Genomic DNA, 26595 nt, shown 5'->3' with positions numbered 1-26595 from the left:
TTTGGTATTGGCCTGCAATCCCAGTTGCGCAGTCAGAATAGCACCCAGTCTGGTAAATTCAGGTATCTCGAGGTCTTAGGGGATTTTTATTTTAAGTAGTGAATCTCATGATAGGAACAGATAAGGATTGAATCACTAATACTAGAATTATGAGCACAGGTGGAGGAAGTAAGTGTGAGCAGGTGGTATTTCCATTGTTTATTAAATCACAACACGTGTGAATGTTTATTTGGTTGAGAGGGTGCTTAGTGCACCCCCAACTGTGTACAAAAATGTGTTTCCACAGGCTTGCCATGATGCCTGAAACTTTTAGCACTCAAGACTTAATCACTTGGGGAAAGGCATCCAACTCTAGGAATCCTGTTTTGAATTGTATATTTCCATGGGAGAGGCAACATATTAGACCATTATCATCACTTCCACTGCCTCAAAATCATTATCACTTTTGAATAAGCTGGCTTGTCAATTACTGAGCCAGGCACGGCAGGAATGAGTCAGCAGACAGGTCAGTTCTGATGGAGATTAAGGTTGAGTCTAGAACTGTGCTGTCCAGTGGAAATGCAGTTGGAGTCACATAGCAACCTGCAGCCATTGGCTACCATACTGGACCATGCAGGTCTAGAGCAAGGACATGACTAGGAAGACAGGCCTGGGAGGGGACGGTGCGGTGTGAGAAGCTGAGGGGCCCTGCTGATCTCTGAAGGGGTGGAGAGTTGGGTGGGCAATGTTTGAGACTTGAGGCATCTGTCTGCTTGCTAGGGAGCTGGACGTGAGTGAGCCTTCGCCCACCAAGGAGATGGATTGAGGTTTCACACTCACCCAGTAGCTAAACATGACGGGAACCGTGGAAAGGGCTTGCACGGTCACTCCTAGACACAGACACAAAGGCAAAGCTAATGAGAAGAATGGCCCGGGCACTCCGACATTTCCCAGGGCCGAGGAGCCCAGCAAGTCTCCGTCCCACCGTCCTTGCTCTCTCCCCTCCCTCGCTGCTTCTCCCTGTCCCACTTCTTGCAGGGTCTCTGTCCCAGGCTTCCCTCATCCCTCAGCGTCAGTTCTAAGGAGAGGAGTAAAGGCTGGACAGAAGTGAGATCATTCAAGAAAAACTAAAAAGCAAATTTTTAAAGGTTTTTTCCAACCCTCCTTCCTGTGAAGTTTTAAGCAAGACATTTCCCAATCAATTTTTTAGGGCTTTTCATCTTAGGTCATGCATGACAGAGTGTATTTCTCAGGCACCTTCCTGGCCCCTTTAATTCATCTCCCAAGTGAGCATGGGTAGAGTCCCACTGTCTGGAATGCCCAGAATGAGACCCTGAGTGTGGTTCCAGAATTCAGCATCCAGGATGCCTAGAATCTCTTATCTTCACACTCCTGGAGCTGGGTTATCAGGAGAGATGCTGCCAAAGCAATGGTGGCTCCTCTTTCCCTCATGCCGATGTCCAACCCAACAGCAAGTCCTATTAGCTCTATTCCAGTTCCTTTCATGTGCTCACCTCTCCCCATCCCCTGCCACTGCCTGGTCAAAGCCACCAGTATTTCCTACGTGTACCACTGCAGAAGCTTCTGAGCTGCTCTTCGACTACCACTCCTGTCCTCTTACAGTTTGTTCTACACTTGGAAGCCAGGGTAAGGGTTAAAACTTAGATCAAGTCACTCCCTTGCTCAAAACTTCCAAGCACTTTTCATCACATTCAGAGTAAACTCCAAACTTGAACACGGTCTATAAGGCTCCGTCTCTCCTGGGGGCTCACGTTGAGCTTCATAGGCCTCCTGCCTGTTCTTTGGAGTGCTTTCCTGCCCCAGGACCCTTGCACTGCTGTTCCATCTGCCTGGAATGCCCTCCTTATGGCTCATCCCAGGACGAGCTCCTTTTTACCCTAAGGTCTCCGTTCAAATGTCAGATCCTCAGAGAGGCCTTCCCCAACTCCATCCACTCTCTATCCCATTGTTCTGTTCCTTTCCTTTTCTGATAATTTATTACAGTCTGTCATGACTCTGGTTATTTATCCTGTGCTGTGCCCTACTTGAATTTCAACACCACATTAACCTGTCTGTCCATGTTCTATCCTTAACATACCCAATATATGAATAAATAAATCATTGTTTAGTGAGGACTAGACACTACAGCGTTTGATTAGAGAGCATTGTTAAACATTGTCACAGATATGATTTGTATTCAGTGGTTAGTATACAACAGATAAATGCCGTTCAATTGTAAAATCTTTACATTTACACAAATGCTTTTTCTTACATTACTGTATTTAATTTTATAGATTAGATCACATGGCCTGCAAGTGGTGGGATGAGGCTGCTGTCCAGCCTTGCACCTTCTGTATACCCCAGTGGCCATCACTTGTTACCATATTTTATATTAACATAGTAAATTACATTATTTATGTGTTGGTTGATTTGGATACATGTTCTTTGGTTTCTGGGAATCAAGAGGGGAAAAAAACAAGTCTAACCCAATTAGAGCTGATTTTTTTAAAAGTGGTGTTTAACAGTTTGGCAATAGCACAGTGTTCCCCAGACTCACCTGCTGAGTAAAACGGCTAGGGGCCAGGGAGTGGAGGGAAGAGAACACTGTAAAAACAAATTCCTAGGCCCTCTTTTGGAAACTGTGACTCAGTGGATGGGCCCTGAAAAAAAGTTTTAATGAGCACCCCAGGCAATTCTCATCCGGAGGGAGGCTTGGGAAAAGCTCCCTTGGGAAAAGTGATGGAATGAGAGAGACAGTCCTAGGTACAATTCTAGCTCTGCCGTTTACTGCTGTGTGATCCCGAGCAAATCACTTCACTTCCTAATACCCCTCAGGTGGCACTAGGTACAACAATGCCTGCCACATAGAGATGTGATGAAGTAAACCAGGGACTGCAATTATATTTTTCTCCCTGTGAAGATGGCATGGCTTGCTGGAACCTTCTGTGCTGTGCCTTTATCATTTTCTTACCTCGGCAGAGGCAGTAGGATACACTTGTTAAGCACTTGGGTCCAGACTGCCTGGGTTCAGGCAGTCCCCCTACAAGTTGTGCGATCTTGGACAAATTGCTTAACCTCTGTTCCTCAGTTTCTTCATCTGTAAAATGGGCATAATAATAGATGCCCATTGTTGGCATCTATAGGATGTTGTTGTTGTTATAGGAATTGAGTTAATACATGTCAGGTGCTGAGAACAGTACCTGGCACAAAGGAAAATGCTCAGCAAGGGTTAGACTTGACTGTCCTCTTAAGGATAGCTGTGGAATGAAACAAACAACAAAAACCAAAGGAGACACTCTTCACCTAAACTGCAGTCGTGAGCAATGGTTCTGACACCAGTCATCTGAGTCTCCTTTCTACTAGTTTTCTCCTTGAGAGGTGGGAGCTGCTTGTGCTTCACATTTAGAGTAAGACCTTGGTCTTTGCTGTCAGTCTGAGAAGCTGTTCTCTCTCAGTGCCCCTACCACCCCCATTCTAGTACAGGGACATATATACTATGTTCTATGGAATGGTCTACAGAAGTGCTTCAGGCTTCCCACAAAGTTCAATTTGAATGCAATTTAGATGTACTTTTAATTATTTTAAAAAATCTATAAAGCAATATCTAGCCTAAAGTAGCTATACCAAATTCTAACATGCCAGAGACCACCTCCTTATTTGGGGCTGATATCTATTAACTTGTTTTATGCAGACCTTGGAATAAAATGTCTCCTGCCATCTCTGTGTGTATTTTTGAACTTCTTATACATTTGTCCTTGGTTAGGAAGGTGGTAGTTCTAAAGGGCTCTTTTATTTGTGTGTATGAATTGTTTGTTTTCTGGATTAAATCTAGACCACTGATGTCAAAATTTAGGCCTGACAGTGTTGTCATGGGGAGTTCCCCATCACAGTCTCTGGGCAGATCCCATGTGTGTCCAGAAGGCTGGGTTCTCTTGTTGGAGCACACTCTCCTTGATGGCACGGTCAACCAGGTAGTAACAAGTGAAAGCACAATGTGGCTGTCATGCCACATTTTTATTTTACTATTTTATTATGTTTTATTTTATTTTATTTTATCTTATCCCCTACCCATCATACCATATTTTAGATAGGCTTTCATAATTCTTTTAAATTATGGGGATTTGTTTGATTTTAAAATATGGGATGAGGAATGTGAGCAGTTCTTAGAAATTTTTAGTGACTCAGCTTGGAAACAAAAATTTCCTAATTCTCCCCTTTCAAATTTCTGGATTGGTTTCATTGTAGAGTATTCTGAGATTACATGATTAACTTTTTTGTAAACTGCTCCCGTTTCCACCCCTTATGTGTCAGTGGGGACATTCTGTGTACTGTGCACCAAAAGAAACTACAGAAGGAAATCAGATCTTGAATCTGACTAACCAGGCACTTGGCATCCTTAATCTGTGAACTCTTATTTTTACTGTTTTAATTGGCTCTATAATAAGTAAATGCTATGCATTTGAACTTAAAATTTTTTTAAATAATAAAATACCGCTTTTATCTTTTGGATAATACAGCATTCTACTTTAAAACAGGGTATAACTAATTTCAAAAAATTTTAAATCCACACTCCAAAAACATCATTGTGGAAGGTGCCATCCCTCCCCCAGTGAAGCTGGAACAGCCTGGCTTGGAGGAAAAAAGGAGATCAGAAGTTGCCATCACATAAATCACCTAAAGTGGTCAACAGACTTTAGCGGTAGACATGCCTCTTACATCAGATGCAAACATTGGTAGTGTTTCTCATCGGATGTACCTGTTTGGTCCATTTCTCTAAGGCGAACTTCTGGGTCCCAGCAGTTCTCTTGGACCACTCTGAAGACCTTCCCATCTTTCAGCATCTTTGCTTCTCCCTAAGTCAGAAAACTCACATCAGCGAAAGGTGACCTAAGCTGACTTAGATTAATCCTTCCTTGTATGCTTTGGAATGTGGTTCTCCCCTAACCTTTTTAGGGTTTTTTTACTTAATCCTCAAAGAAGTAGAAATCTGTTTATTTAATAGAACTCAACTTCTTGTCCTTGTGTCTTAATATTGGCTTGGATTTGAAGGGGTGTGCTCTGTGGGTGTCAGTGGCTGGACACAGAGAGAACAAGGTCATGGTCACGGCCTTTTGGGACTACACAACTGAGGATTGTGTAAGTCACCTTGCCAGAACCTCTGGCTCCAAGACCCAAGAGGATGGCCCAGCATTTGGAAAACTCTAGATTCATAACATTTTAGAATTGAAAGGACCTCTGAGATAGACCATCTAATCCAACCCACTTGTTTTATAGAGAAGCAACAGATGGAGAGTGAGAGTAAATAATTTGTCTAGCAGAGCAGGGCCCGCTGATGTCAACACCTGCAGGAGGAGGCAGGCCATGCAGTGAATCAGTCTAGCAGCATATGTGAAATTTGGTTCTGAGCTGCTACCTCTACCAGGCATCATGCCTGCCTTGTACACTACCTTTTAATACTCAGTGTGGGGGTGGGGAGTTGCAAACTAAGTGGCTGTGTGGAGCACGGCAGCGGCCTCTAAATTGGGCCTCCTGTTGCTCATCCCTAAAGAAAAGGGAAAAGTTCTGATCCAGGTCCCTGAAATCAGACTGCTAAGGTTCAAATCCCTATTCTGCCTACTGTGTGACCATGAGCAAGTTAAACAACATCTCTGAGCCTCAGTTTTCTCAGTTTTTTTTTTTTCAATTTATAAAACAAATATTTATGTAGCACCTAAGGTGGGCAATGTACTTTCTCTGACTGATGTAAAACTTTAAGGATATATAGTTGAGGAAAAAAGACAAGTTAGTAATCTACCACCAAAAAATTAGGTCATAAGCATGGAGATTGGAAAGACTGTGAGAAAAGGAAGAAATTAAGGCAGATTCCCGTCCACAGAGACGAAGAACAGAGTACTTGAGCTGGCTGGGCAGAGGTTCCATAAGCCAAAGGTTATTATTATTATTATTATTTGTAGATATTAATATTTTATTATTATTTTAAAATTTATTGATGTATAGTTTTGTTTTTGTTTTGGCTGCACCGTGTTGGCCTGTGGGATCTTAGTTCCCTGACCGGGGATTGAACCCGTGCCCCTTACATTTGGAAGCACAGAGTCTTAACCACTGGACCACCAGGGGAGTCCCCTATTGATATATAGTTGATTTACAATGTTGTGTTAATCTCTCCTGTACAGCAAAGTGATTCAGTTATATATACATTCCTTTTCTTTTTTTTCTTTTTTTTTTTTTGGCAGTACACGGGCCTCTCACTGTTGTGGCCTCCCCCATTGCGGAGCACAGGCTCCGGACACGCAGGCTCAGCAGCCATGGCTCACAGGCCCAGCCACTCCGTGGCATGTGGGATCTTCCCAGACCGGGGCGCGAACCCGTGTCCCCTGCATCAGCAGGCGTACTCTCAACTGCTGCACCACCAGGGAAGCCCTACATTCCTTTTCATATTCTTTTCCCTTATGGTTTATCACAGGATATTGAGTATAGTTCCCTGTGCTATAAAGTAGGACCTTGTTGTTTATCCATCCTATATGTAATAGTTTGCATCTACTAATCCCAAACTCCCACTCCATCATCCTTCTCCCACCCTGCCTCCCCCTTGGCAACCACAAGTCTGTTCTCTCTGTCTGTGTGTCTGTTTCTGTTTTGTAGACAAGTTCATTTCTGTCACATTTTAGATTCCACATATAAGTGATATCATATGATATTTGTCTTTCTCTGACTTACTTCACTTAGTATGATTATCTCTAGGTCCATTCATGTTGCTGCAAATGACATGATTTCATTCAGATGTTATTATTATTATGCTCTGCAGTGATCTTGTATTTGGAACATCTGAATATCTTTCTCTCTCTCTTATTTAAATTTGAGGTATCCGTGCTGGACTCCTTGGATCTCCTGGAGGATTTGGCATAACTGGGGCACAGCCTTCTTCTCTCGACCAGGCTTAGTTGGAGTGACAGGTCAGTGGTTGCTTTGGGGAGGAAAGAAGATTCTTGGTTCTTCAGTTACCCTGCCTTCATTGCAGCCTCTTCAGCTCCATGAGGAGGTATTGCTTCCAGCTTACCACCCAGCATACAAGGCACTCATACATTGGATGTGGACTGCTTTTGGCCCAGAGAACAAGATGGGTGGGACAGAGTCATGGTCAGAGTCGATAATGACCACTTACTTTAAATCATTTTGGCAGATGGCACAGATTAGTTCAAACTCGTCCCATTTAGCCATGGCTCCATGGTTTCTTCTGCTTTGTGACATCAAATATCTGTGGAGTCTCAGACTCTGTCCCGCTAGCTGTTCTGTCTAGAAACTTCTGAGTTTTGGCTCATTTTTAAGATAGTTATAATAATATGACTTACCTTAAAGGGATCTTGTGAGCATGAAATGGGATACTCTTTATAAAGCATTTAGTAGAGTGTCTGACACATGTTGAGTGTTAGTTATTCTTAGTATTAATGATGTATGGTTAGTTAGAGACTGGGCTGTCTCCCGACATTCCCCTGCTTAAGGACACATGACCTCTGGTGGTGCTTCAGAGCCTCAAGATTGCCCTTGGGCCCTGTGGTGATCAAAGGCCTTGAGCTGTGCTTGATGGAGTTCTCTGCCCTCCTCCTCTTCCTCTTGGCTTGTGCTCAGGTCTTGCTACAGCTTCCTTCTTTATCTTTCTGATCCAAGGACTAGACCTTCCCCATCTCCTTCATGGAGGAGGCCGAGCACTTTTCACCTTTAAGCGCGGCAGCCTGTGCACATCTCCCAAGCATGAGCAAGCCCTCACATCCATGTTTTCATTGCTCACAGACTGGGGAATAGGTCAGTAAGCAAGTGACTTGTGTAACTATGACAGGTATCTATACCCAGGCAGAGCCGAGTCTCTGAGATCAGGACATCATGATTGATTTGCCTCAGTTCTGATTCTTGGCTGACACTGACAGCACCTGAACCACCTTCCTGGACTGGGGACTCTCCTGCAAGAGTACTGGTAGAGGTAGGGCCCAGCCTCCCTCTACTAAAACCCAAATACTTGCTCCCCTTGCCCCAAACTTGACGGATCAATGCTTTGTTGTGAATCAAAATCAAGTGATGCACAAAGACAAGAACAGTTGAGTTTGTGCTGCCAGTATTGATTCCAGCAGTGACCATGAGCTATGTCCATTGGCAGTGGTGCTGATGGCAGTGTCCTAACTGGGCTGTACCTGTGGCATGGCCTTGGCCGTGGCTTCAGTCACCTGCACATTTGAGTGTGGTTCCCTAAGCATTTTGTAATTCTTGAGGGGCTTAAAGTACTTTCAACAAATTCCTTTTCTGCTTAAACTAACCATTCTTTGTTTCTTTTGTTTGCAAGCAAGAGTGCTGATACTGATTGCACAAATAGAATGTAGGAACACATCTTTTTATTTGGTGAAGAAGGGAGTGGACAGGGGTGCTGGTAAAAGAGAAGAAGTTGAGAAACAAACTCTCATTTGGCACTTAGAAGTTTTTTTCTTTTGCTTCTTACTAGGAAAGCTTAATTACCATAAAATACCCAGTGTAGCAAAGTGCTGAAGAGCATGGTCTCTGCATTTCAATAGATAGGGGCTTAAATCTCATTAAACTACTAGCCGTATAACTGGCTAAGTTACAGCCCTTCTGAGTTTAACCTTCACTTTTTCTATCTGTAAAACGTGGACCGTTTTATTTGTCATGCTTGTAGCCACCCAGCATCCTTGGAACACTTCCTATATGTGAAGATACTTTCACATTATGATTCCCCCTTCCTGAGGGGGAATTCAGAATTCACTTTCCCAGCTCCCCTTGTAGCAGGGGCACTGGCCTGTGCTCTAGGCTCTGCCAACCAGAAGCCCCCATGTGTGACTTTGATTTGGAAGTGAGCCCTGTGAGGAAGCAGGGACTCTGCAGAACCCAGAGTCTTTTAATAAGGGGTGTTGCCTGAGGTATCAGACATGGCTGGAGCAGAAGCTGCAGTGCTTTGGTCTCCAATCTCAGCATCGTCAACATGAGCTTCCTGTCTCACAGCCTTGCTAGAACAGGTCCCCAGCCAGGTATTGGGCATTGTTTCTGTTAGCACAGCATCTGAGCTTGATCTCTGGCCTTCCCAGGAAGTCTGTGAGCTGCTTCTCTAATTGAACTAGCTAGAGTGGATTCTGCTGTTTGCAACTAAGAACACAGAATGATACAGAAGATTCAATAATAGAATGTTTGTAAAGAACTTAGTACAGTCCAGAGAGCTTGCTTAATGAATGATGGCCAGATTTTGTTTTTGTTTTTAATTTAATTTATTTTTTTATACAGCAGGTCCTTATTAGTTATCTATTTTATACACATCAGTGTATTCATGTCAATCCCAATCTCCCAATTCATCACACCACCCCCACCCCCACCCCCACCCCCCTGCCCCTTTCCCCCCTTGGTGTCCATATGTTTGTTCTCTACATCTGCATCTCAATTTCTGCCCTGCAAACCGGTTCATCTGTACCATTTTTCTAGGTTCCACATATATGCGTTAATATATGATATTTGTTTTTCTCTTTCTGACTTACTTCACTCTGTATGACAGTCTCTAGATTCATCCAATGGCCAGATTTTACCATATACTATCAATAGCAAGGGAGGAAATTGGGTTTCTCTGGGAGGTGCACAAGTAAGTTTTGGTTTCAGACAAAGCAGAACATGTTAAAGCAGAAATGGATCATTTCTTCTGTTCAACTCTTGCATTTACCATTGAGTCCATGAGATGCGGTGGTATAGAGCTTAGCTGCTATAGAGCACTTAGTGGTATAGAACTGGGAAAAGAATCCAGGTTCATGAAGCCATTTTCCACCCTGTCAGGCTGATATTTGGTAATTGGTGTCTATTTAGTAAGCAAATGTTAATTACTATAATTTCCTAAGGAGTCCAGTCTTTTTGGGGGGTTGCCCTAATTATGTTGCAGGAGAATCAGACTTACTAAACTTTTCCCTCCACACCCTTTATGCTGGATCCATGGTAAGGCAAATTAATGACAGCAACTGTCAGGGGAGCTCTTTCTCAGTGAAAATTACCACAGGGCAGCTGTGCCCCAATAGGCTCCCAGTTCTCTTTGCTTTTTTTTTTTTTTGCGGTACGCGGGCCTCTCACTGTTGTGGCCTCTCCCGTTGCAGAGCACAGGCTCCGGACACGCAGGCTCAGCGGCCATGGCTCACGGGCCTAGCCGCTCTGTGGCATGTGGAATCTTCCCAGACTGGGACACGAACCTGTGTCCTCTGCATCGGCAGGCGGACTCTCAACCACTGTGCCACCAGGGGAGCCCTCTCTTTGCTTTTTCAACCAGAATTTTGGGACCTGACAGAATCAATTCTTGATCCCTCTCACGTGATATTTAGGAACCCAGGATCCCTGCAGGGGTATAAATGGGCCTCAGAAGTCAGCACTTGCTGCTAGGGGAGGGACTGGGGGGTCTCTTAGGTTCTGTTTTTAACATTGATCCCAACATCAACCAAGATCTTAAACTTAACTAATAATCAAGTAATTGGAGCAAGCTGCTCTAAATTATTCAACTCAGAAACAAATTCTGTTTTTTTATAAACTCTTGAAAGAAAACCAAGGTTTTTAAAAATTATTTTTATTTTAATTAAAGAATTCTCCAACCATCCATCGCCACCCAGATAACTCATTTCAAATATACCTCTAATGTTTTTTAAGCCAGAACAGCATGGGGTAGTAGAAGTCATGATAACTACAGCAGTCAGGAAACCTGGATCCTATGTGTAAATCGCTTACCCTTAAAGTCCTGCTTTATTTCCAGGGAAGCCCACTTCCAATGACTGACTGCCACAGAGATGTAAAGGCCCCTCTTCTTTGCCCTCACCCCCCAACTTGGGACAACTCTGGAGGTTAGCTTTAGAGCTTTTTGTAGGGTCAGCTGAGGCCTCCACTGAGACTACATCACAGCTCAACATTGCCCTCTGTTTTATCCTGGTTCCTTCTTTTCCCTTTCAGTGATGTCCATTCTGAGAGCACTTCCTGATAAACCTTCTGCATGCTCATCTCCATCTCAGAGTCTGATTCCCAAGGAACTTCACTTCTGACACTTCTGATTCTTAAGTTCTAGTTCTAATACTATCTGCAAATGAGTTCAAATATGGCTGGTATTTCAAATGTCTGGTATTGTGTATCATTAAAAATGTATTTTATGGAATTAACCATATGATACAGCAATTCCACTCCTGGGCATATATCCGGACAAAACTGTAATTCAAAAAGATACATGCACCCCTATATTCATAGCAGCACTATTCACAATAGCCAAGACATGGTAACAACCTAAATGTTTATTGACAGATGAATGGATAAATAAGATGTGGTATATATATACAAAGGAATGCTACTCAGCCATAAAAAAGAATGAAATAATGCCATTTGCAGCAACATGGATGCAACTAGAGATTGTCATATTAAGTGAAGTAAGTCAGGCAGAGAAAGACAAATACCATATGATACCACTTATCTGTGGAATCTAAAATATGACACAAATGAACCTATCTACAAAACAGCAACAGACTCACAGAGAGATCAAACTTATGGTTTCCAAGGGGGAGGGGAGGTGGGGGAGGGATAGACTTGGAGTTTGGGGTTAGTAGATGCAAACTATTACACACAGAATGGATAGACAACAAGGAAAAAACTAGCACAGAGGGAAAAAAGAAAAAATGTATTTTAAAATCCAGTATTTCATATCAGATTCCATTCTCCTCCCCCTGCCCCCAGTCCCCACTCAGGCTCTCCCTCTAGACTATGCAAGCTGCCAGGCTGGTTGGGCTTGAGGTACAAAGGTGGCAGAAATGGCCCAGACACTGTCACCATGAAGCAGCCTCTGTCCCACATGACGAGGTTCTGAAGGACAGCTCCACGGAGGCTCTATTACAACCACCTCCAGCTCTATTCACTCAGCCTACTGCTCTCTCCCCCAGATCTGCTTGTCCTTCTGGCTTGGCTGCTTCTGTCCTTTGATATCAGCATTATCTTTCTCATCCCTCTGAGACTACATCATTTTCTCACTTCCCTCGGCTTGACATGTCACCATCCCATCCATTTCCCAATGCCGTTAATTCTGTATCCAGAATGGACGCTGCAAGGGTCCACTTCTCTCCATCTCCACTGCTCCAGCTCTGGTCCAAGCCCCATACTCTCTCACCTGAATGACTGCTCCAGCCTCCAGCCTCATCTCTTGCTGCTTTCACTCTTGCTCCCCTCCAACCCAGTCTCCACAAAACAGCCAAGTAAACTCTTAAAACCCTAAATCAGATCTCGCTATCAGATCTCTGCTTAAAACTCATGAATCGATTCTTGTTGCCCTAAAGGTAAAATCTAAACTCCTTAACCTGGCCTAAGACCCTTCATCATCCAACACCTGCCTACCTTCACAGCTTCATCCCACTCCTACACCTTTATAAGTAGGCTCTTTATTAACCCTTTTCAGAATATTCTAAGTATGCTGTTTGTTTTCTGTTTGGAACCTGATTGACTTAGCTAAAAAATATGTACATAAACATATTAAATAATACTATGTCCTTTTTAATACTATATCCTTTTTAATAGGTACATGTATGTATAAGTAAAATCACAGGAAAAGGTCTGGAAAGGTACCCACCAAACTGTTAATAGGAATTACTTTTGAGGATGGGGAGGGCTGATCCAAGGGAACTGTAGCTTTATCTTCAACAGCTTAAATTTTAAAAGGAGAATTTATTTGACAGCCTTATTTTTTTTAAGTACCTAAAATCAAGAAAGGTTTCATTTGATTTTGTCCTTTTTTGTATGAATGTTATATTTGCATTGCAAATGGGACTCTTTCTCAGTTCATGTAGTTAGTTAATTCATATAATAAATGCACGTAAAAAGAGAAAAATAAATAAAAAATAAAAAGGAGAATTTATTCAGATTCTACATATGTAATAGAAAGTTAAGCTTAAAAATAAAAGCATGAAATGAGGATATTGGACTAGAGGAATGGCTTTCAATCGATTTTGGCTGCGACCCCACATTAAAAAATATATTTTCCATTGTGACCCACTACATCTGTATATATCTACTGGGGCTGGCCGAAAAGTTCGTTCGGGTATGTTGTTACGGAAGAAGGCGAACGAATTTTTTGGCCAACCCAAGATTTATACAGCTACAAACTGAGACAAAAGTTTGATGAAACAACACTTACTCTTACCATGAACAATACATTCTGCTATTTTCTTTTGTAATCTATTTTATTTTTAAAGCTGTCCTAGCCCACTGAATTGATATTATGACTCACTGTTGGGTTGCAACCCATATTGTCAAACACTGGACTAGATGCTCCCTAGCCCTACAGTCCTATGATTTGTTATCTTCATGAGAATTGCCCCCTGCCTTGGCCTTCCCACCCCCTTGAATTCCCTTACTATTTATTTTCTTTTTTGCTCAGCACAAAATTGTCACTATCTGTATGTTCTTTATTCATTTGAGTGTCTTCCTGGCTCCGCAGTGAGAGGGAAATCATTTTTTAGAGCAGGAACATGATTGAAGATCACACAGAATAGTGTGTCTGAAAATGCTAAGTGTGATGGAAATGGCATGTGTGTGTCTTTGTATTTCAAGGGCCTGAAGAACACTCAGGCAATGTTTCTAGATGCTGCTGACCCATGGATTTGAACTAGGTCCTGTGTCTGGCGTCCTTTGAACGCTGTTGGGTGTTCCTGCCATCAGCACTCAATTCTGCCACCACCCCATGCAGCTCCTGAGAGGAGGCTGTACATACTTTTATGAATCTTCAACCAAATTATAAATATTCAACCCAAGGACAAATGTTGTTTTTCAGTTCTGAACAAGGCTTTACCATGGCAAACAAATACCCCTTGGTTCATTCCAAAAGCATTGAAAAACCAAAGGTTAAGAAGAGAAACAAATAGGGCAGACCAGAGAAGTGTACTGGAAAGACCTTTCAGAAAACAGGAATCTCTGAGGTAAATCATTCATGGGGGACAGAAAAGATTTGTTCACCAAAGGGATACAGGAGAATGAAAAGAAATTTCTACCACAAAGTGCTGGATTTTCTCATTGCTCTTAGCTGAATTTGCATATTTGTATATATTTGCGTGTTGTTTTCCAGTGACTGTGATCCCTGACTACTGTAATTAGGCAAATACCAATTTGGTTCTGTTTTGGTTTGGTTTGTTTCTGAAACAGAGGAAAGGAAAGTGTCACTGTTTTGTTTTATAAGACTACTGTTATATCCAGTTTTGCTGGAAATATCAGGTAATAGATTTGACTGGAAATATTTTCATTCTTGGATTTCTTTTTGTTTGTTCTGGGTTTTTTTTTTTTTTTTTTTTTTTTAGATTTGCTGTTAAGTTTTTGCAGTCTCTTTGACATAGAAACAAGATGAAATGAAGGCCATTCAAATCCAGTGTCAAGGTTACAAACTGCAGCCTGGGACAGGGAGTAAAAAAAAAAAAAATTACAGGCTGCCCATCCCTGCACTTGGGGCTTCCCAGTGGCCTTGTCATCATCTCCACTCAGCTTGTCTTCTCTTTTGGGGAGACTTGAAGCCAGCTTAGATCATCAGCTCCCAGGCTAGGAACTGACACTTTTCATGGGAGAAGTGCAGCCCAGTGTCTAAATTGGCACTTAGTGGGTGGCCTTTGATGAAGGTGAAAATGGGCTGCTCCAGAGATTCTGATGTTTAAAAAACTCTTTAATGATTTCCCACTGCCTTCAGGATCAAGTACAAAGGCCTAAACCCATCCTCCAAGGCCCCATCTGATGAGGCTTCTGCCTACCTCTCCAGCTTCTTCCCACCACTTTGTGCCCCAGACTCTTACCTGCCTCTATCCATCCTCCACAGATCAGACAAGGTGACCTTTTTCAGCTGCTAAGACCCTCCGAAGAATTTGCATTACATTGAGAATAAAACCCGGCCTCCTTAGCACGTGCTACAAGTCCCTCCATGATCTGGCCCCTGCCTACCTGATTTCCTTCCATCTCCCCCTTTCACCACATCTCAGCCAAACTGCCCTCCTTCCTGTTCCTTGAACACAGCTCTTCCTCATATGGCGGGCTTTGCAACTGCTGTTCCCTCAGCCAGGGATGCTCTTCCAGGCTTTTCCTTCTCATCCTCTAAGTCTTTGCTAGCTCCCTGACCAGCCAGCCCAGATGCATCTCCCCAGTCATTGCCTGTTCCAGCACTGTTTTTTATTTCATTCTCTGAAGTGATCACGTTTGTTTGTCTCCCCCTAGAATTTGAGCATCACAAGGGCAGGGAGTATGTCTGTCTTGTTCACCAGCATATTCCGTGTGTCTAGACTGGTGGGCCTGGCATCAAATAGGTGTCAATAAAAATCACTGAGTGAGTGAATAGAGCCAGTGGTTTTCAAACTTGAGTGAGCATCAGAACCAGCTGGAGGCTTGCCAAAACTCAGATTGCTGGCCCTATCCTCAGCGTTCCTGATTTGGTAGGTCTGAGGTGAGGCCCAAGAATTTGCCTTTCTCCCAGGTTCCCAGGTGAAATTGAACTTGCTGGTCCACAGACCACACTTTGAGAAATGCTAGTACCAGCCCAAGCCAAATGCTTGAGTTCTAGGCTTACGTGTGTTTGATATCTCCAGGCCTTTGCTCCCTGTCTTTGCTTTCTAGTTTCCTTTATTCCTTGGGCAAGCCTTCACCTCTGCTTCCAGACCCAGAATGAGCATCACTTCTTCCAGGAGGCCTTCTCCAGTCCTTGGTGCCCAAGTCTACATCCTCCAGTACCTGGTGCAAAAGCTGTCCTCACCTCATCACAGTGCATTGAGTTACCCCTGCATGTGGTCTTCCCACACCACCAGTCCTCCAGGGGCCTTAGTCATGTCTGTGCTCCACTGGGAGCTCAGGGGCTTTTCCCATGCACTCCACGAGGGCATGTGATGCCTCTGAAAATGAAGTCAGACCTGACCTCTGTGCAGCTCTAGATTTGCAACTCTCTCTCAGGCTGAATGCTTTGCCCCAAGCCGCCTTCCTCTCGCTCTTTCCTCTGAACAAACTCAACCCTTTCTAACAGTGGCTTCTTCTCCCTTTTGCCTCCAATGTTTAATTTCTCAGCCTGTGCACAAACCTAAACTGTTCCATTTATTTGGTCAGCTGTAATATAATGTAATAACTGTGGAGAGGGCCAGGTCGCTTCCTTGACACACAGCAATGCTAAAATTGGTTCTAGGGCAAAAAAAAAAAAAAAAAAAAGAGAGGGAGAGAGAGACATTTCTTAATGGCTTGTCCAATCCCAATTTTATCTTCCTAAATGCTGTTCTTTGACGTTATCCCCATTTTTGCAAATAATTTTGAGAAACCTCAGTGCTGTCCCCTTGCCTACTATAAAGTCGATTGGAGGGCAGAAGAGTTGGGGGTTCCTAGAGGCCCGCCTGGTGGAAGGTTTCAGACTCAGCAGGTCTGTGGGTCTGAGGCACGCTCCTGCTTTGGGAGAAACTCACCTTGCCGTGGTGGTGGAGCTGCACCCAGCCTCCGTAACCGAATCTCTGTGGGGGAGAGGAAGCACAGTTAGACTGAAAGGTCAAAGCAGAGAGGACTGCAATAAAGGCGCATCCCTGGGACAGAGCATCCCAAGCTCTATCCTTTCAAGCAACACTTTCCCATTTTTCCCCACGCCCATGATCACTTATTCAACATTTATATTCAAATCAATGTTTTTCCTGAAATGTATTTATTCAGGAAGAAAATTCTCTATCATAGAAGTACTAGTTTTACCTTTTCTCCTAATGCAGGTTGTAATTTTTTTTTTAGAATTTTTTTTTTTTAAGATGTAGGGGGTAGGAGTTTATTAATTAATTAATTAATTTTTGCTGTGTTGGGTCTTCGTTTCTGTGTGAGGGCTTTCTCTAATTGTGGCAAGCGGGGGCCACTCTTCATCGCGGTGCGCGGGCCTCTCACTATCGCGGCCTCTCCTGTTGCAGAGCACAGGCTTCAGACACGCAGGCTCAGTAGTTGTGGCTCACGGGCCTAGTTGCTCCGCGGCATGTGGGATCCTCCCAGACCAGGGCTTGAACCCGTGTCCCCTGCATTAGCAGGCAGACTCTCAACCACTGCGCCACCAGGGAAGCCCCAGGTTGTAATTTTTAAATAAGGATGCACATTAAAAAATATTTGTGTACCACCTAAAATCCTTTCCAGGCCACTAGGAGTACAGACCGTAGGGACCACTCTTTAGGAAATACCATCTTAGAACATTAACCCTGTTCTTCAAACTGTGGTTTGCAATCTGTGAGTAGATCATGAAATCAGTTTAGTGGTTAATGACCCAGATGTTCTAAAAACATGAAATAGTATGTGTAACAGATAAGGCTGGTGTCCTACCCATATTCCTTCCCTGGAGTGCTTCTGTGCACACCAGCCCTCCTTCAACTAAAAGCACTTGCATTTCTTTGACAAGATATTCCTTTTTGCCATTGGCGCCAACTTTGATTAGGCCCTTCTAGAAGATCAGAAGTACCAGGAAATTAGTGGTGCTAATTTCCAGCCCCCAAATCCCTCAATCAACGACTGAGGGCATTTGTATATAAACTGCACACACTGGTTTCCTCACCTCCTCGGGCAGGATGACTCTGAGGTGAGGCACACATTCTACACTTTCACTGGCTGCCTTGCTTTCTCTGCCTCATTTCCCCACTCTACTGGTGTTTCCTGGCATCATCTCCAGAGTAAACTCTTTGCATTTGAATCCGTATCTCAGGGTCTGCTTCTTGGAAAACCCAAGCTAAGATAGTAAAGCAATGGAATGGAATGGAACGAAATAGGATAGGATAGGATAGCATAGCGTAGCATAGCATAGCATAGCATAGCATAGAACAAATATATTAGAATGGCTTCTGTGTAGTATTAGTTTCATGAAACTCTTGTTTCCATTATAGATATAAATGTTTGTACCGAGTCACAGTATGAAATATATTTCTTCTTGGGGGTCATGAATAAAAATATTTGAAAGATTCTGCCTGTGAACATAGGCATATATGACTCATGTAACTATAGCTTTTTAAATCTCATTCTGTTCATTTGTCAAACCCTCATGGAGTCCCACCATGACCAGCCTTTCTAGGGCAGAGAAAATAGAAGTGAAGGACAGTTGCAGCCTGTGTGGAGCACAGTCTTGAGAGGGCGAGGCCGGGGTGGGTGGGTAATTGAAGAGCCTTACCGTGTGTGAGGCATGCTGTGATAGAGTGACATACAGGTTCCCCGGGAGGAGGGGGGTAGGGTACTGACGAACAACGTGGGCCAAGCGGTGTCATGGGAGGGAGGCTGGAAAGGTAATCTGGGGTCAGATTGGAGAGGTGCTTCCAGTGTTGAGCATTTCCATGCTCCAGAACAATGGCTCTCAAAGTGTGAAGTTAGGGGGAGGGTGTGGAGGCCGGAGACCACAGTGTAAAGGGCTCATGGACAGCTCTTGTCAGCAACAATGGGTAGAGGTAGTGAAGCTAAATGTTGCGCAACTCCTCGCTTGTTGTGGTTGGATGAGACCAGGTGACCATGGTTTGGCTCTCATGTCACGGTACAGGGACATTGTCTTGAGGGGGGCAGGTTTTGGCAGATCCCTCTTCCTGGCTTCCCTCTCACCTGCAGACTCAGAGGGGAGGTCTGGGCCTGCAGCACAGGGGTGTTTGTCTGTCTCTATGTCTGTCCCTGCATTCTGCCCCAGTAGACTTAAGATTTGGTCAGTTCTTTACCAGCCTTGTTCTACCTGGGCAGAAGATCTGTCCTTGAATTCCAGCTCCAAATTGTCACATGAGCTCTGGAAGTCCACCTGCCTCCTCCCAGGTGACACTGGAGGACCTGGCTTAGTAGGCTAGTCACGCAAGGGAACCTGTCCATCAGGGACCCCAGTTTCTCCTCCCGGCACCCAATTTCTCCTTTGTCGGTGCCCTCCCACCCTTTCATGCATTCAGTACCCTTGTGCTTTTCCCCTCTCTTCTCCTGGATAAAGCTTCCCAGAGTGCATGTCGGGGGAAGGTGTGGAATGGCCTCAATCAGTTACACTTTAGAGTAAACCAAAATGCTCTCTCGAGCCAGAAATATACCATTGAAATCTTACTTTACTGTAAAAGGAAAGGTTTTATTTCCTTCTTTCCTTCCCGCCTTCTTTCTTTCCTTCCTTCCTTCCTCTGTTCCTTCCTTCCTCACTTTCTTTCTTTCTTTTTCTTAATTCCCTATGGAATGTTAACCCATAAGTTAGCTGGTGAGAGAAGTATTGCCCTGGGGAAGGGCAGAGAGGCAGGGAGGGGCAGAACGGAGGGATCTGGTCACACACAACAGTCCGCCTACAAGATACTTTCTTGGAGTAACTTAACATCTTGAAGCCGTTGTTTTCTTATGTGTGAAATGAGGCTCACCGCAGTCGCGGTGACATAAGGTTTTATGGGAATTGACTGAAACAATTTGGACAAAGCTATGGACACCAGACCTGGCTTACAGAAAGGGCTTCATCAATGCTAACCATGATAATGGTGGTGACAGTGGTGGAAGCAGAGGCGGTGGTGGCAGTGGTGGTGATGATGATGGTGATGACGGTGCTAGGGATGGTGGCGATAGTAATGGCAGTGGTGGAAGCTATGACATGGTAGTGGTGATAGTTGTGGTAGTGAGTTTGGTGACAGTGGTGGTACCAATGATGGTGATGGTAGTGGTGGCAGGCAGTAATGGCAGTGGGGGTGGCATGGCGGTGACAGCCTCTTCCATCCTGAGGTCGTGAAATAAGGCTCACGCTGGGAGCAAACACTAAGGAGCGCTGTGAAGGAAGGAGCCCTTTGGCACTCTGTGTTCCTCCCTTCCCTGTCTTGGAAAGCACTTGGAACGCTTTGGAACACCTTGTACTTGCCCTGAGCCTTTACAAAGACCTCTAACCTATTTGGGGCAACTTTATTCTGCTCCAAATCTGGCCTCCACACAATCCCCAGCCTCTCATCCTAGGTTGAACCAAGCCTGGGGTCTGAAATTTTTGACCCTCAGAGTAGTTTTTGCCAGAGCATATGCCAGGAGGCATTTACCATCTGAAAATGTTTGACAGTGACCAGTGTCCCATAGACATTTATGGGCATGACAAATAAAAAAACATATTAAAAATTCAAGGGAATTCAGTTCTATCTACAAGAGTTGTGTTTCTGAAATGGGTATATGTGAATCGGAGGTTGATGAGCTGAATGACATTTTTAATGTCTTGGGGACCTCACACTCATGAGGTGAATAATGAACCTCCTGGGTGATGAAACCAGATATCTGTTTGCTCAGAGGAGTTGTTTAAAAGTCAAGTTATGTCTGGGATTTTGTCTCCTAAAACCTTACAGCGATCAAGTGCAATTAAATCATCACTAATGAAAGAAGATGTAAATATATAATTCTTTTCCTAAAGGCTGGAATTTTGGGACCCCATTTAAAATTAGAAGAATCTTTGCAAACCTTACTATGGGACACCTAGTAGGTGGGCAATGAAGTCTTGCTGAAGGAAAAGCTGAAACCTTATCAGCATCCTTGTTGTTATGAGTAATCTCATTGTGGATCAGTCTGAAACAACTTTCACCCTGGTTTCTTGGGCCAGAGTGTGGGTCCTGATTCATCAGGAACAATGTAATCAAGTGCACCCTGCACTCTTTCTACCTCAGGTAGATTTTCCCCCCTAAGGATCTTAACTCTAACTCTGACTACAATCATTATTACCAAGTGAAAATGAAAAACTTTCTCAAATCCCAGTCCTTTGTAATCATTAGTTAATCACCAACCCAGGCGTGTTGATTCTGCTTTTCTATGTCTTCACTGCATAAGGAGGTCAGGGTTTTTGAAGTGTGTCTATTAATATTTAACAAGAAAAGGCAGGTTTGAAAAGAGATATCAGTTCTTCCAAAGGGGCTTCATCTTCCAAAATAAAACTAGGACTGGCTTATTCTTTTCATTTTTTTTACTGGAAAGTTTGAAAAAGTGGTGAGAAAAGATCGGAGATTGATGTTTTGAAATGATATTTTACCTACTAAGAAACGATTTGAAGACAAAGGAAATTCTGCTAGAAATATTGAACTCTATGAACACCAAGGACTATCTCCTATCCACTAATGTCACTTTAATACTCTGATCATATAGACTGGAAATAAGGACAGAGAGAGAGAAGGAACCCACCACCATTTAGATGTATTTTTATTTATCTCCCTCCTCCTAGTTTGAAAACACAAACTGTTTTCTGCGAATTGTTTCATCACTGACTTGCCTGCAGTCCAACGGAAACTTCCAGCACATAGCAGATCACATTGCTTGACCTGCTGTGAGGAAGCCCTCAGTGGGTTTACATGAGTGTGGAGAGTTGGGGAGCAGGCTGGTGTCTAGCAGAGGGAAGCAGGGACATCCCCCCCATGATGTGCTCCTGGGCAGCTCTTGGAAGGTAGGTGTGGGCGTAGAGCTATGGAGGGGCCACCATAGCCCCATGAAGCTCTGGGATTCTAGCCTCATTTCTGAGTCTCAGGGGCCTCATTTGTCCAGCAGGGCTAATGATAGAAATCCTATCTGAAACTCACAAGATTTTATGGAATCAAATTACATGTATATATTGCTCTCTGGAAGTGTAAGAGTATTATGATTATTATTACTACCATCATCAGCATCAAGTATATCAGTTATCGAAACAAAAACAGACTCACAGACATAGAGAACAGGCTTGTGGTTGCCAAGGGGGAGGGGAGGTAGGGAAGGGAAGGATTGGGAGTATGGGATTAGCAGAGGCAAACTATTACATATAGGGTGGATAAACAACAAGGTCCTACTGTATAGCACAGGGAACTGTATTCAATATCCTGTGACAAACCATAATGGAAAAGAATATGAAAAAGGAAAAATATATATTATATGTATATATACTCAGTTATATACATATAACTGAGCCACTTTGCTGTACAGAAGAAATTAACACAACATTGTAAATCAACTATACGTCAATAAAATTTTTTTTAAAAAAGTATATCAGTTATCTGCTTGCAGGGTGTGAGACTGCTTGATAAAAGCCTGGTTTATGGGTACAAAATGCCCCTCCCCTCTTTTCACGAATAATTAGAAGATAGGAGGGCATAACTAGAAGATAGGAGGACATAACTAGAAGATAGGAGGCATAACTAGAAGATAGGAAGGCATAACTAGAAAATAGGAAGGCATAACTAGAAGATAGGAAGGCATAACTAGAAGATAAGAAGGCATAACAATAAAGAGCCAGCAGAACTTGTGCTAGGGGAATCTCCAGGGCACACAGCTGTGGCTATAGCCTCCCCATACTCTGCATCCCTGAGCTTCTGGAGCAGTTTTTTTTTTTGGGGGGGGAGCAGTTTTAATAATGCCTTCAGGGCCCTGCATTAGGTGAGGCGGCTAGAAATTGTCAGCTCTTGGTGACCAGTTCTCAGCTCAAAGTGGAGGCAGGCTTGGGAGGTAGGGTTATGGCACAGGATACTAGGTAGAATGTTTTGGGTATTCATCACTAACATTGTGCAGTGGTGTCTACACTTTAATAAAACATGATGAGGATGACAGCATTCAGAGCAGCAAGTTCCCATGTAGGCACTTAGGCTCCTTTTGGAGGGGTTAGTTTGATAGGGTTAGTTCTTACCATGAACTATAATAGGAAAACCTTTCAAAGATGGTTTAGCATCACTTGTATTTTCTGATCTACAATGTCCACTGTCCATCTTAACCTAAAATACCAGTGGACAAAGAAACACTTAAGATGACCATTCTTCCAAAAGACAACTATGAGAAGAAAATCGTTTCATTTACCTGCACAATGAAACAGTGAAACACATTTTAATTAGAGTTTGGGTTCATTCATTTTTCCTCACTTGGGATAAAAAAGATGAAACACTATGAGTAGTGTATAAGTACTAGAGAAGGCTGAAGATTGGGTAAAATCTGATACTTAGCCTGAACAAAAACTCAAACCAGTTTTAAATTTCTTTCATTTTCCCCACCTTCCTGTTTTAGTATTCATTTAAAACTTCTTAATGACAAAAGGAAATTTCCATCTTTTGAGAAACACAGAGAAGAGTCTTGAGAGACATTCACTGTGCAAACGTTTCATGTCATTTCCTCTAGGTTTTTTTTTTTTGATGTTCCTACTCTGTACTTCATAACAAGGATTTACAGCTTAAAGAACATCAAAAAGGAATGGTTTCAGACAGTGTCTTAAAATAGACAAAAAAAAATTTCCACAGAGCTATCATTTGGTGCTTCTAAAACTTATTTTAAACATTTTAGAAAGATATGTTTTAGAAGTAATGAGAACCTATCACATTCTGTTTTTTTAATAGTCTCTTACTTGAAACTGTAATTGTCATCTGTCTCCCCAGCAGCTGAATATGTGACTTAAATGGAAGTAAACCTGCTTGACTTATATCGTCCAGAAGTTTTAAAGAGTGCTTCATTTGAGGGGAAAAGGGATTTTGAGAGAACACTTACTTCTTTTTATCAATGTTCTTTCAAAATAAATATGAAATCATTTTAAAAAACTAGGAAATCAGAATAACTTAATAACTACCAAATAACTTAAAATCACTCCTAAAGCAGAGAAACTTAACATCTAATTCCCAAAAGAAGACATCATTCTATAGTAGAGGCATTGAGAAATGCTGGAGAAGTTCTAGAAATAATTCAGCAAATTAATCACCGTTACCTTCTTTAGATCTGGCCATTCTTTTGGTAGAATATGACTGTGGATGTCAATTTTCATCTCCACGGGATCAGAGGAGACACATGTAAAGAAAGAAGTTTTGATATGAAGAGGTCTTCATGAAAACCATGGAGTTAATTGATTTACTTCATCCTTACAGCTGCCTTCAGGCACCACTCAGTATGCCTGCTCAGCCGGTATAGATTCATTGGAGCTGCCTTCTTAAAGTCCACAGTTCTGTTTATCTGTCGACTTCGCTTTGGGTCAACAACTCTTTGGTAATCAGGACTCCGGGCACAAAATTAAAAAAAACAAAACAAAACTGTACTAAACCCCGTGAGGTCAAATGTACTGCAGACTGCTTTTGAGTTATAGCAGGTCAAAAATGGACTAATCTTTGTTTTTGAATATTTTAATTTTTATCAAGATATACATAGTTAAAAATCAAATATCAGAAGACTTTTAAAGAAAATAATAGATCCCTGACTCATCTGTTCTTATTCTTGGTTTCATTCCCCAGAAGAAACCAATTGTAATGCTTTTTGCTTTTTGTACGGTAGTTACCTCTACGTCTTTAAACAATACTTAGCAATTGGCTTGTTCATGAAAATCTAGCATGTTAAAACGTGTGGAGGAAGTTTCATCTTGACTTTTAAATCATAGAAAGAACCCATACTTGGTATATGTTATTTCCTCCATTGCCTTTTCTTTCATTTGTTCATACATGCATTTGACAAACTTTTATTGAGAACTACTATGTGCTGAGAATATAAGGTTGAATGAGAGAGAAAATGATACGTACATTGTTACAGGTATTTGTACAGAGTGTAAGTGTAGGGAGAAGTAGAGGGTTGCCAGAGCAGTTTGGGGAGGGCTTCCACTGGAGCATAAAGGGAGGCTTATGGTCCTGCTTCCAAAGAGAGCCTGGAGCAAAGCAGCCCTTTATTGTTCTGTGTTTGTCCTTTCCTATTCCTGGAAAGCTTAAAATGTTCAGGGGACCTAAGGACCCTGGCAAAACCTTGAACCTGCTTTGGAATGCTTCCATCAGCTCAGTCTCCACAATGAAGGGACTAGGTAGTTTAAAAAAAAAACAACCTTCCTACTAGGCTATTCAACTGGAATCTGGATAAATTTTAACAAACATTCTTTTCAACTAGATTCTGGATAAATTATAACAAACATATAAATGCTTGCTCAGCTTGAAAGAAAATACAGGAAATCCTCAAGATCATTTTTGTAAAAAGTTCAATGAGCTTAAGCAAATGAATTAGCCTTAAAATAACATGGAGGCACATGCCAGTACTCAGAGTAAGTGTAAGCAGTTTTAAAACACTTTATATGGGCTAGGCACTGTTCCAAGCATTTTACTGAAATCAATTCATTTATTCTTGATAACATTCTTATAAGAGGAACTATTACCAATATTCATTTGATAGGAGAGGAAACTGAAGCACAGAGAAGTTAGGTAACTTGTCCATAGTCACACAATAGTGAGTGTGTAAATAAATAAGCCAGAATTTGAACCCAGGTAATGTGGATTCAGAACCCTGGAGCTTTGAAAATTAATATCCTAGAGGGAAGTGGGAGATCATGCCATAGGCTTGTATGAAGTTGAGACTCCTTCATTAATGAATTGGAAGAGACACTTGCATGGAGATGCGAGGGGATTGAGCATATATAAGAGTATATAAGGGTGTCACAAAGTACAAAGGGTAGATTAAGAAAGTCTAAAAGGAGTCTAATTGGAGTGCTAAAAGAGGGGAGAGAAGTTGGAGGAGAGATACTCCAAGAGGTAATAGCTAGGAATCAAAACCTATATCTACAAGGATTAAGAAAAAACTCCCTTTCTAGAAGCTTTCCAGTGAAACTACAGAACACCAATAATAAAGATCCTATAAACTGCTAGAGAGAAAAAGAGAATGCCTTCAAAACTCAGCAATTAGACTGACAGCCAACTTCTCAAAGCAATGATGGTAGCCATAGGACAATAGAATAATATGTTCAAAAAGCTAATAATAGTCAACCTGGAACTGTATACCTTGTAAAATTTTATTTTAACAGTGAAGAAGAAGTAAAGAAATTTTCAGATAAAAACTGAGTTTCCTACCAACAGAACTCACTTAAGGAATTTCTAATGATATACTCCAGAAAGGAGGAAAAATGACCCCAGGAAAAAATTGTCTGAAATGTAAAATGAGTGGGGAGTAAAGAAACTGGTAATCTTATAAGTACATTTAAATAATATTTTTAATAATAATAATAATAGTGATGATGATGATGCCTATTTTACAGAGTTAAGGCACTAGCAAAAGGTTGTCCAGCTATATTCTTTTTTTTATGAATTTATTTATTTATTTTAGTCTGAGCTGGGTCTTTGTTGCTGTGCGTGGGCTTTCTTTAGTTGCAGCGAGTGGGGGCTACTCTTTGTTGCAGTACACCAAGGGCTTCTCATTGCTGTGGCTTCTCTTGTTGCAGAACACAGGCTTTAGGCACTGCAGGCTTCAGTAGTTGTGGCATGCGGGCTTCAGTAGTTGTGGCTCACAGGCTCTAAAGCACAGGCTCAGTAGTTGTGGCGCACTGGCTTAGTTGCTCCACGGCATGTGGGATCTTCCCAGACCAGGGCTTGAACCCGTGTCCTCGGCATTGACAGGTGGATTCTTAACCACTGTGCCGCCAGGGAAGCCCTGTCCAGCTATATTCTTGGTTTTTCTCTCCAAAGCATGCCCTCCTTACAGTGAATCTCCTCATTTTAACATCTTTTGCAATCTTGATAAGCTGAGAATTTCCTAAATCATCAAGTCCTGGTTCCTTTTCTCTTACCAGTTTTTCGATCTTTTTCCTCTTGCATTTGACTATAAACAGCAAGAAAGAGCCAGGATGAACCTTTAACATTTTGCTTAGAAATCTCCTCAGCTAAATATCCAATTTCATTACTTATAAGCTCTTATTTCCAC

The 26595-nt window shown here is 42.5% G+C and overlaps 1 protein-coding gene across 6 annotated transcripts in view; it reads right to left on the bottom strand.

Annotated features, from left to right (window-relative positions):
• The window catches only part of ACMSD (aminocarboxymuconate semialdehyde decarboxylase), a 64409-nt gene extending 40407 nt beyond the window's left edge, over positions 1 to 24002 (bottom strand). Inside the window, exons 1-4 of one of the 6 annotated variants that reach the window (XM_082631360.1) lie at positions 23645 to 24002; positions 16437 to 16481; positions 4736 to 4832; positions 820 to 869 (exon numbers count right to left, since the gene is read on the bottom strand). In XM_082631360.1, coding sequence (XP_082487486.1) covers positions 820 to 869; positions 4736 to 4832; positions 16437 to 16481; positions 23645 to 23701 — 249 coding nt within the window. In that variant the 5' untranslated portion in view covers positions 23702 to 24002. The remainder of the gene's footprint in view (positions 1 to 819; positions 870 to 4735; positions 4833 to 16436; positions 16482 to 23644) is intronic. The other 5 variants (XM_082631359.1, XM_082631358.1, XM_082631361.1 and 2 more) reach the window with 5 other exon arrangements.
• Positions 24003 to 26595: the final 2593 nt, after the last annotated feature.

Source organism: Mesoplodon mirus (genome assembly GCF_964341445.2).
Source record: "Mesoplodon mirus genome assembly, chromosome: 8".
Lineage (NCBI taxonomy): Eukaryota > Metazoa > Chordata > Mammalia > Artiodactyla > Ziphiidae > Mesoplodon > Mesoplodon mirus.
Note: the sequence above shows the minus strand (reverse complement) of the source record. Positions and strands in the feature narration are given on the sequence as shown.